Raw genomic sequence first — 11,852 nt, 5'->3', positions numbered from 1 at the left:
GAGGAACCTTGATAACTAAAAAGCTCAAATCACACAAGAGATGAATAAAGTTTAATAAAACTTTATTACAATATATGCATCAAAAACAATATTTGGTACTTTAATATTGGATAAAAACAGCACAAAGAGGAATGTCAAGAACTCACATCTTGGCTGGTGAGGGAAACGTTGGCTACACTGACCTCATCGGGTCACCTTTACTCTCTGTGGTCATGGAAACCACAAAGTACTCAGCAGTTGGGACAGGTAAAAGTTTATACCTCTTAAATCTCACTGCATCAATGCAAACACAAAAACAGTTAACGCTCCCTGGCACATGACTTCACTTTAAAGAGTAGAGGAGACATGGAGTAATTACGTCGAGTTAAAAAGCACCAAACAGAGGCGTCGCACCTCATTTGTCCGTCCTTCATTTGTCAGGTCTACAGGAAGACTGTCAGAGGTCAAGGGTCACAGTTTATTTAATTCATATCAAACTCAAAAAGGAGCTCAACAACACTTGAATGCCGTCGTACTTAAAAGACACTGATCTGAGAACTGCACTAATGGATAAGATTTGGACAGGAAAAAGGGAGAAGCTGATCCCAACACAAGATTCACCTGAATTTTTACCAGAGAGAGTCGAGTTTCATGCAGACAGGGAGGATAACATGATTAACACTGAGCAGGGTGGACCCCATTCAACGGGAAGCATGTGTGGTCACTTCATAACCAGAGGGAATATGAAATCATGTTTTCTGTCTTGACAAAAGAATATTGAGACAATGGCATAAAAAGCTATTTCTGCTACTAGTTGACTCCCAAAGAAGGCTAGCACGTGCTTTTAGAGATGTTTTAGGACTAAAAAGCACTGAATGCAAGCAGCAATACTTTGGTTTTCTAAATAGCAAAAAAAAGTATGGAAACAAAAAATGGAAAAGTAACAGAACATCTCCAATAGGTGTGTATTAAAGATATATGCCACCATTTCAACAGGTGGGTCACGTGACTTCATTTGAGTAACTGGCAAAAGCTTAATAAAATGAAACAAATGAAAAAATAGAACCGTAAATATATAAACATAACACGGTTTGGATATACTTTACTGTATGTATAAAATAAAAAAAAGAGTCCAGATCCCATGTAGGATTGGAATAAAAATAGTGGCAAGCAGTACGAGTCAATAACCAGACACCTTTACACCTTTTCTGCTATCATCCGTCTCTCTCTAGTCAAACTCGAGCAGTGGCTCAAACACCTACAGTGGAAAAGGAAAGAAAAAGTTTCACATTAGCATTTGCAACTTAAATCACAGAGGACCAACATCTATAGATAACCGAGTCTCATTTAGGTATTTAAGTTACAAAGTTGTGTCCTGTTCAGGAAACATAAGAAGCGTTTCATTAGTCGCTCAACGTGCCCTCGTCGACTTCCCCTCTGCACTTGCACTCGGGAATCCCCACAGCCATGATGTGAATGAAGTGTCATTCCATTTCCCTGGAAAACTCAAGTGAACTTGGCCTGCAGATCAACCGCTGTGCACTGCAGTTTCTCATCATTTCCGCTATGATGTCAACGAGCTGTGTAGTTTTACCCAATATAACTAGTTATTTCCACTATTGTAATGTAATTTATGTTGCTTTTCTGAGCTCACAAGAGACATTTCTGAAATTGCATGCCTACTTACCAAATGCTGACATAACGCAACCATACGAAGGAAATGCCGTCACCTCATTGAAAGGCTTCGGTAGTTATTGTGAAGTCCACGATCCATCGTGACTACTGACTACAAGGGCAAGTGCGCTCCATTTAAATCCTCCGCCCACTTTCTCTGTGCTCTCCAAGTGGCCTCCCAACACCAAGGGCTGAGGGGAAGTAAATGAGGGGATGTGGAACTACTAATGAGACGCAGCTATAGTGTAGTGTAGTGTATGCAGTGGGGTGTCGAGTGTATCCATGGGTCTTGGTCTTACCATAGGCTTTTCACGCATGGGGGGCGTCTCCCTCTCCATCTCCTTGCTTCTGCATCTGGGCCTGCATCTTGGCAATCATCTCCTGCATTCGTCTCAACTGTACAACACAGAACATCAACATGTATGACAAGGAGACAACAAGAACAAGGCACATTCACTTAGACAGCTGAGACTTTGAAACATATAGGTGTCAATTTAGTTTAAAATTTGTCTGCCACTTATAAACCACTGATTAGAAACTGGTCCCACATTGACTACTTGAACAGAAACCAACTGTGAACCTGAATCATTTAATTAAAAAAAGAATTTCTTTTTAATGAGCCCAAAGTACAGTAGTGTCTGAAATGTCCCACCTCAGCCTCCTTCTCCTGCAGGATCATATCCTTGTCCATTTCCTCCGGCTCTGGCCCCTTTCTGCATCAGTGACACAACCATAGTTACTTTTGATGTTACTGTGATGCTACACGCTACAGAATCAACCTCTAATATTTCTGCAGAATGTATGCCAATTAACAAAAAAAAATCGTTAAATGCACAGTCAGAGAGGTTATACATGTAAAATCACTTTGTGTGATGATTTATAAAGCATTATAAAGCACTGAGTCAGTGTTTGTATGTGTACGTGCCTGAGAGTGCACACTGTACCATTTTAAGTAGCATTAAGCAAACATGACAAAAGCCACATTGAGAAGGTGAAGAAGGGGTCAGTGGGTTAGTGGAGTTTAGACAGAACAGCTCACTAGAGAAAAGGTGGGCATCTACAACAAATAACTACAGAGAGATGAAAGCAGTAAGATTCAAGAGAGAAGCAGCAAGTGCGAGAGTCAGGGGAACAGAGTTACCTCCCCCAAATGACAAAAAAACGGTACCTCCAACAGTCCACTCATGGGATTTGGACAAATCAAGACCAGATAGCCATCGATGGACAGATGGCGAGGCAATGTGGAGGCAGTAAAACCACTCCCTTATCCTGGGATGGCTTTAGAGGAAAGTCTAAAAGAATCTCTTTGGTCTACATTGAGGGTTAAATGATGATATATCCACACTATGTTAAATGAGACACACATTAATCCTGTTTACAACCACTACAGATACTCAAACTAAATATGCCATTTAGCTACCAACTAACCATGTAAAACCACAACCCACTGCGGCCCACAGCACTGAGTTCAGCTCTGCCTTGCTGCCACGGCCTAACTGATGTAGTCGACATGCAAAACGGTGAGTTAGAGCTACTGTACTACAGAATGATACTAGTTCAACAACAGAATAATAACAGGAGGTACATGATCTATCTACTAACTCAGCTTCCGTAGACACAGCTCTGGATGTTTTATCACTAACATCTGTTGTCCGCATGTGCCTGACTATGGCGTTTCTGTGTTGTGTTTTTATTTAACACTGCTGTATTCATTATATATGATATATATATGATATATGATTAAGTCTAATCAGAGGTTTGCTGTTTGAGGTGGGGGAGGTGCAGAAAAGCAAAGCTGACAGACAAGTACGTACGCAGGAGACAGAGGCAGAATGTAACCATGGGAGGACAACCTGCCACCCCGTTTGAGGCGATCTGAGCGGAAGTTCTCGTAGTGGAGGTCCTGGGTCACTTCCTGTAGGTCCTGCATGTGGGTTCTGTGGGGTTGTGGAAAAAGTCACCAACCAATAAATAGAGATTTTGAAAACTACAGATGTTGGCTCCACTGTCCCTCTCATGGACAGAGGCTGTCTCGTTAAGGAGTGCACAAGAACTGCTTAGTAGCTAGTATCAATTTGGGACACAGCTAATGTTTTTCTCCTTTCCTGCCTTGGCTACATCCCTTTTCTAATTAGCTACACCAACAAAAAAAAGCTATTGGCAGGGGTAGACTTGATGTCATTGTTAGTTTGCCAGGATGCCTTCAAACACAGTTTCTTCAAGCTAGCTCACATTTGTAGGCAAACAAACAGTATAAACATAGAATGGCAGGTCACTAACTCTCAATGTCCCCTTACTCTTTTTGCTAACATTTTAAAGAATAAGGAAAGCAGTGGGTTTTAGCCTCCTCTACCTCCTCTATCACTCACATCAGCATGATCCGCAGCTTGAGGAAATCGTTGTGTTCTGGATTCTCCACCTCCACCACTCCCCAGGGGTACAGGCGGCCCCTCACCTTCTTCCCTTTGGCCTCAATCTGCTGGTTGGACCCCACCACTGCAAATGGGATGCTAGCCTGGAAAAGAGGAATAGTTCATGTGTCTGTAGTGAGAGTTCAAAAACACACATAAATAATTATGACACTTAAAACACATCCCTTCAGTAATGGGATGACTTTAATGTATATTCATTCAGGGATGCAACACTTTGCAGGGAATGGAGAGTTTACCTTGAGGATCCTGGTCTGCTCTTTGAAGTCCTCATCCTCATCCGACTCAGCATCGGGAAGGTGGTAAATCTTGATACCATGTTCATCGATCTCATCCAGAATCTTATCAAGAAGACACCTTTTATTACCCGTTATGTACATACTGTAGAGGACAACCTATTATTTCCTCTTTACTCAGGACTTTGTCTTAAGAAAGACAACATTTCTGTTAATCGAAACCAGTCTGCCTCGACACTTTTACATATTTAATCTAAAGCCCTGTTTCAATGTCGTACTTTAGGTACAAACTGTATTTTCACACACTGGATGGCTACAACAGTGGCCATGAGCACATGATAGCTACTGTTCATTTCAGGAACTGGAAAAGATCGTGAACAATGGGTGACTCTGTTGTTCTCACCCTGCGCTTGAGCCTCTCCCTCTCTCTGAGCGTGAGCGTGTCTGCCTTGGCGATGACGGGAACCACGTTGACCTTATTGTGAATGGCCTTCATAAACTGAACATCCAGGGGTTTCATGCTGGTCGGACAGGAAACAGACAGGCACGGGGTCAAAGAGAGGCCAAAAAAAATTCAAGTAAGTAAGTAGGAAAAGCAAGGAGTGAAAAGAGGGCATAACAAATGTGAAAAATAGAAGTGTATTGCAGGACTCACCCGTGGCCCAGAGGGGAGATGAAGTAGAAGCAGCAGTGAACTCTATTGTCAACAATGTGTCTACGATTTAGACCGCTTTCGTCGTGGAGGTAGCGCTCAAACTGGTCATCAATGTAGCTGATGATGGTGCTGAAACTGGATGAGAGAAATATACGTCATATTAAACATTCAGTATGTATCACAGTATACTGTACCAGAACTCATCCATGCTGATAGCACACAACTAAATACTAAAATCAAAAGCCCAGATGCTGTCCTTTGAACAAACATCTATTTTTTAACTGTCCAAGTTTAGTGGCTCATCACTGTTCAAGATCACAGGATGGACACTGGGTCATTTACACTTATAAATACCTCATCTCCTCATCAGCATACGCCCTAAAAAGATTTCATACCAGTCTTGGCTGTTGATGGCGTCTCCGTATCCTGGTGTATCCACCACAGTGAGACGGAGCTTCACTCCTCGCTCCTCAATTTCTACTGTCGACGCCTCGATCTGAACCGTCCTTTCTATCTTTTCTGTTAGAAGAAAGAAAAGTGCAAGAATTCATGACAACATGTAAGGACACAGTCAGTCCAGCTTTACTGAATTTGTTGATTATGTGCTTTTAATACACATTTCACTTCACACAAGTGTGTGCATGTGTGTGTTACCTGCTGCTCCGGGGATGACTCTCTCAGGGTAAAGGTCAGTGAGGAATAGGCTATTGATCAGGGTGGATTTTCCAAGTCCAGATTCACCTTTTGACAGCAGAGGAAAATGAAACAATCATCATGCAGTCAACATCAGAATGAGAAGATGAATAACTATGACTAAAGCACAGTCAGGTTCTGGTTGGTGCAAACCTCTTCTAATACAGAGTTCAGTCTCAATGAACAGAACAAAAGGAGATCCTCACTGTGCGGCAGGAAACAAGACATCTGCCTGTGACACACAGTAGTCCGCGCACCACACGCAAATACATGATACTAAATCTGACTTCAGCATAAATCTTTCCCAGAACTATGTCAGGTGGCTGATTAAACAACCCGAGTGCCCGAGGAAGGAGTGCAAGTGTTCAGAGTCAGTCAGCAGCATTCAGGTGCTACACTGGATAGTTTCACTCTGACAAATATCAGCAGCAAGAACTAAGAACCTGGATATCCTCTTCTAGCTCGACTCCCTCTTTACATGAGAAACTGCAAGAGACTGTAAACTGAAGACTTTGAGACTGATCTTATTTGAATGTCTCTGCTGATATCGTATGATTATGAATTAACTAAACTAAACTAAATCTTGACTGGCTGCCTTGTAAACTGGCTGTATGCAAAACAAGTATGATCTTAAAAATTCCTGCACTCCTGGTGAAAGGACTCAATTTAAACAATTTTCCATAAACCAACAGCAGGTGTAAGGCTACTATGACCACATGCCGATAAGGCAAACAGTTTGAGTGACAAGAGAAGACAAGGGTTAAGCCTGGTACCAGACTAAAAATATCTTTCAACTGATTTTTGCAGACCCATTCAGCATTGTTTTAGTCTAGCAGTATGCATATTTTCTATTACAGCAGCAGTTTACCTTTAACTTTCGCAACAGCAGTGAACAAAATGTAAGAAATATATGTAAGAAACTATGTTCCTTAAATCAGTTAATGATGCTGAGACATAAACAACCTAAAGCTTGTGTGCTTTACCCAGGAATGCTGTTACTGTGGCTCCCACCGGAGCCGTGGCAAAAGATTTACAGGAGTCTTTACTACATCCTAAACTGGCACTTTTCCAGAACATCTTGTATGGAAAATCCAAATCAATACAGTTTCAGGTTTATGTGGAAAGGGGGCTTTAGCATGAAGGTCAGCATGCAAAGTGATGCATACCGAGGAGAAATTGTGAATTTCCATAGTGAGTAAATTGTTTCTATCTGTGGAGGAGAACTGCAGATATCTAAATGTGCAGGAAAACACTAATGTATTTAAGAAGCCAGGTCACACAGAAGGTTAAATAAGCACTCAATGAGTATTCTTGCAGTAGAGGGACCAGCAGGCCTTGTCCTCTGTGTGAATCAGTCCCTCGAGGCCCACTGGCTACATTCCTCTCTGGTTTATTTTAAAGCAAAAGGATGAGCAGTGTTCAGGGGAGCTTCTACCCTCCCCCCTTACCAACAAGCAGGGAGGTTCACACAGTCACAGTGTTCACATTAAGCGTTCACGCTGCTGCTGACGCCAGCTGAGCAACTACACTGATGTGACATTTGCCATTTTCTACTGATCAAAAGCCTTCATGCACACTAAAATACACCTATGCATTACTGAGGACGAGGTCAAAGACAAAACAACTTGCTTACTCCCAGCACACAAACAAGAGGAGCTACAGAGGTGAAAGAGTTGTAAAACGTAAAAGTAGAAAGACCAGCATACGACAGCAATTGTATATTGTGCAGGCTAATGGCCAAAATCCCACCATAAATTCATCACAAATACAAACGTGAGCCAAAAAACACATAACACATTCCTAAAATGTCCATGTTTACTCTAGCTGTCTAACATGAATGTAGTTATCACTGAGATACACTCATTTGCCAAACTAAATAAAAGAAGAAAAGGACAAAACAATAAAAAAGGCCTGAGAAAAGAAATGATACACTCACCTACCACCATCAATGTAAACTCAAATCCTTTTTTTACTGACTTGCGATGAACCTGATTAGGCAGGTTGGCAAATCCAACGTACCCTGGGGTCTCAGGGTTGGTGAACTGCCCCTGCTGTAGAAAAAAAAGGAAAGTACAAAGTCAGGAGGGTCATAATTTAAGAAAAACATGTTTGGTGAAACTTAAAACTTAAGATGAAATAGCGTAGCTTATTACTTCAGCTAAAACTAATTTCTGTCACAAATCTAAATCAAGTTTGAGTTAAGCATTGTTTGTCTATCATTATAGCAATAACATGACAGCCAAGTATTCGTGCTGGAGCAGAAACCACTGAGGAGACATCTGCTCACAAACAGCCAGGTTATTTAGGAGGGCAACAGTGACTTCTCTGCAGTCTGTTTGCAAAAGACCTTCCACCCATCATTCCAGTGTTTATGGCCCTCTCCTTCACAGAGCTAGTCAGACCAATGACAGCATTTAACTGTCCCCTACAGCAATGCTAGACAGTGGCCATTTCAAATCAAATACAAAAAAGGTACATGTTCCTTATTTAGTTTGCTCATTTTGGCCACACAGTGTTGTAAGATTTATAAACCCTCCCTTCCCCGTCCCTCCAGCAAAGGCCATGACCGATAAGCCTGATAAGCAGGGCGCTCTTGCTCTGTCTCTGGGCCTTTCAACCCGCATGAAGCCACAGCAGTGAGTCATGAGGATGGTGAGCAGGATGGTGAGCAGCACGCTGAGCACAGGCCCCAGTGACCCGGCATTCAACGAGTAACATTTGTGTTTTCAACAACAATGCAACACAGAAGATAATGTGAGAAAAGCAGGGAAGTACAAAATGTCCCAATGAAGTGAGTGGGAATGCTCTGTTAAGAAAAGCTCTGGACTGGATTAAAAGACGGCAGAAGACTTTTTATTTATATTTATAACTAAACCAAATCACCTAAAATGAAGCTTTAACTCAGAGAATAAAGGCATGTTACACACACAGCTTACTTTCTCATCACTATTACTGCTTAGCCATTAGACAGCCACTGAAGCAGAAGTGGGAATCTGGTGTTACTGCATACTGTGCAGATGTCATTTCTGGTTTCCGAGACTCACCTTCATTTTGTCAGCCTGAGACATTTTTTCTCCTTGTTAAACCTGAAAGAAAAGACAAACTGCATCACATACTGGCTTACAAAAACAACTCTTACTGTGACTTTTGTTGCCATTCTGGCCTCTATGGACCTTTACTGAAATGGGGGCAACATGAATTCACATAGGCGCAAACTCCCAGGCCTGACTGTGTGAGAGACAGGAAGTCTGCTTTTTTGCTCAGAAAGGTTTGTGAGAGAGAGCTGTGTCTCACCACAAAAAAATCCTTTTCCTGCTAAGATAGCTGCATCACAGCTGCGTCCCACTACAGCGCCATGATCAGAGGATAAGAGATTTAGATTTAGATCTATGCTTATACTTATTAATCCAACCGTCTCCACAGTCTGTATCATATCTTTACTATCTGGCTGTGGGATGCTGTGTCGTAGTTAAGTCGGTGTTTTATTCACACACTCTAAATGAAGTGAAACTGTCGGAAACACACCCACAGCAGCACTCAGATGACAGGATGAAAACGACTTTATGTCTCTGACTCAACCGGCCAATATAAAATTGTGTCCAAGCTAGTTTAGAAACTAGTTTGCGTCAATTTCAGAAGTCCCACCCACCTAAATGACATATATAAATATGTAACATTAACTAAAACAAACACTACTAGCTTATTTTCTAGGGTATTGTAATGGAAATTAGCTGGTTAATTAGCAACGTCTCTTTTTTATAACGGTAACAACCCAGTGGGTGTGAAATGTGATGATGCTAACGTTACATCTGCCATGTAAACCCCTAACTACTTTGTGGTAATTCTTATTCTTGAAAAACGAGCAAAACGAACCCAAATCAAAAGCTATTTACCAAGCTAACAGCCCCCGTTAGCCGTTCAATAAACTGGCCACAAGACAAGCTTAGCATAGCGTTAACTACTAACTAGCCGAGTAGCTTCCCCTGCAGGATGTGAACTTAAATAGCTAATGTTAGCGTCGTCGGTTTAACTGCGATTAACACAAAGACGAGACAATTTAGTGATGAATTAGAGGAATAAGTAGTGTTACCGTACAGCCGAGAGTACTGCAGATAGAAGCACAGAGAAGCTAGCCGACGATGAACAGTAGACTTGGCGGACACCTCAAATTCTTCAGATTCCGGTGCAGCAGCTTCCTTTAGCACACAGACCACAATGCACTGGGCGAGAGCAGCAGGGCCAACACTGCACATGAACACTTCTACTGGTGACACTGAGAGTCAGTCTGCCTACACACCGTGTGTACTATATCAGCTATTATAAGCTCATTCAAATATAAAATATGATCAACAAGAGCGTGGCTGTGCCTGGTGGTATTAACAAAGGCCCATATCTGATGGCATGAACAAGATTATTTGGGCTACACTGAAGTATGTATATAATCCAGCCTATGATACAGCCCAACTGGAGCACTTATGGTCCCTCTCCATCTGTGTGTCCTTTGGGATCATCACCACCTTTCACTCCACTACTAGCACAGAATATGATACCTATAATAATGTACTATATTGAATACAATAGATGAATAACAGAATTGTATAAATCCCATTAAAAGTAAAGGTTTTCACAAAAAGAAGATTGTGTGACACAATCAAATGCTCCAGAGCAGCTACAAAATGAACATTGTGGTTATTTTGGCAACTGCAATCATTTTGCAACTTTTAGTGCATTCAATATATTCTATTGTGATTTTATAGTGATTATAATACCATATCTTTTTAGGTATTTTCATGGTCTATTAGTTTATTCTCAGATCTACAACCTAGTAAGTGCTCTATAGGCACTGGACTCAATATGCCAGATAATATCACATTTTCAAATATATATATAAATATATATATTTGTTGGATATGTTGTAGAACTGAATTACCACTTAAAAATGTCTTCTTTTAAATGTCTCACTGATCCAGTCTGGGACATTCCTGACGTTCCTTTTCAGACAAAATGGCTTACTTATGTCCACCTGCAGTCTCTCTACAACCAGTCAGCTGTGTAATTGAAAATACTAACAACCCTCATTGTTTAAGTTTCAGTACATGTCCAGTACATGGTTGGCAGGATAACAACAGTCATTTTGAGTTGTCGTAGTAGGATAAACACACACAGGTGTAAATAATAAACTGAATGATGGCAGAATACCATTTTGATTTTTTTTGCCTATATTTCAGTGTCAACCCAGAGAGCTCTTCTCTACTACTATTAGTAAGGGCTCACTGGTTACGAGCTAGCTCGCTATAAAGATTAACTAGCGTTAGCTCTGTTCCTCCTGGCTTTGTTTTGAAGTCATGTATAGTTTTAATGACATCATTTCAAAGCATTAGACATATTTGACATATACATAGCTGACAAATATATAATAACTATATAATATGTGCTCTGACAAATTTGTGTGTGGCTCGTTGGTCTAGGGGTATGATTCTCGCTTTGGGTGCGAGAGGTCCCGGGTTCAAATCCCGGACGAGCCCATGTTTTTGTCACAAACCACATTGTTTCTACTACAAGAAACAGTTATGTCTTACACACTTGCCATATGTTTACCCTTGTTTTGTTGCAAAAAATTGACTTACAGAAGTTACCGCTGCACTAGGCATGGTCTATAAAGCATTGTTATACTGATCTCTTGTGGACTTTGGCAGTACTACAATTAGGAGTTTCTGTTAATTGTTTCTTTATTAATATGTAATTATATATTTATATAGTAGCTATGTGTGTTATTTTCTGCCTTTTCATCTTCACAAAACTGATTACTGATTTAGTCTCTGAAACTCAAATTTGAGCTCTAGTGTGGTTGCCCACATTTTCATACATCAGAGATATTGTGTCTGTTTAAACAGTCTATGGTTTACCTGAAAACAAGATGCTACAAGTTTAGATACAGGGTGGAGAACGGAAAGCAGTGCATGCACAGAGGTTCTGAGGCTTCTTTCATTTCCTCTCTCTCTAGACTCACATGTGTAAGGGGAAGCTTATCATCTGATTTCCAGGAGCTAAAAACTTACAAATGAACACAGTCATATGTCTTGGGTCTAAATCACCTGCCTATACTTATTTTGTGCACAGTCGCACTTCTGTGGCGCAGCAGGAGCATCAGACTACTTAAAGATATGCTCACTTAATGCCTTTCTG

General features: G+C 41.1%; 1 protein-coding gene and 1 non-coding gene across 3 annotated transcripts; one reads left to right on the top strand and one right to left on the bottom strand.

Annotated features, from left to right (window-relative positions):
• Positions 1 to 45: 45 nt before the first annotated feature.
• Positions 46 to 9,849, bottom strand: septin2 (septin 2). Of its 2 annotated transcripts, none has more exons than XM_070919133.1 (13): positions 9,762 to 9,849; positions 8,711 to 8,752; positions 7,603 to 7,717; positions 5,628 to 5,714; positions 5,369 to 5,492; positions 4,974 to 5,108; positions 4,722 to 4,839; positions 4,322 to 4,423; positions 4,023 to 4,168; positions 3,468 to 3,590; positions 2,306 to 2,366; positions 1,953 to 2,049; positions 46 to 1,237 (listed from the first exon to the last, which is right to left on the bottom strand). In XM_070919133.1, the coding sequence occupies exons 2-12, from the start codon at positions 8,732 to 8,734 to the stop codon at positions 1,963 to 1,965; spliced, it is 1,122 nt and encodes a 373-aa protein (XP_070775234.1). In that variant the 5' UTR covers positions 8,735 to 8,752; positions 9,762 to 9,849; the 3' UTR covers positions 46 to 1,237; positions 1,953 to 1,962. The 2 variants fall into 2 exon arrangements, with proteins under 2 accessions (XP_070775234.1, XP_070775235.1); XM_070919134.1 differs by having other exon boundaries at positions 3,507 to 3,590; positions 9,762 to 9,841.
• A 1,270-nt stretch (positions 9,850 to 11,119) lies between these two features.
• Positions 11,120 to 11,191, top strand: trnap-ugg (transfer RNA proline (anticodon UGG)). Its single transcript has one exon. It is a non-coding gene; the product is annotated as a tRNA-Pro (tRNA).
• Positions 11,192 to 11,852: the final 661 nt, after the last annotated feature.

The sequence above is a fragment of the Enoplosus armatus genome, chromosome 14 (assembly GCF_043641665.1).
Source record: "Enoplosus armatus isolate fEnoArm2 chromosome 14, fEnoArm2.hap1, whole genome shotgun sequence".
In the NCBI taxonomy this organism is placed as follows: domain Eukaryota; kingdom Metazoa; phylum Chordata; class Actinopteri; order Centrarchiformes; family Enoplosidae; genus Enoplosus; species Enoplosus armatus.
This window is presented reverse-complemented; position numbering and strand designations above follow the sequence as displayed.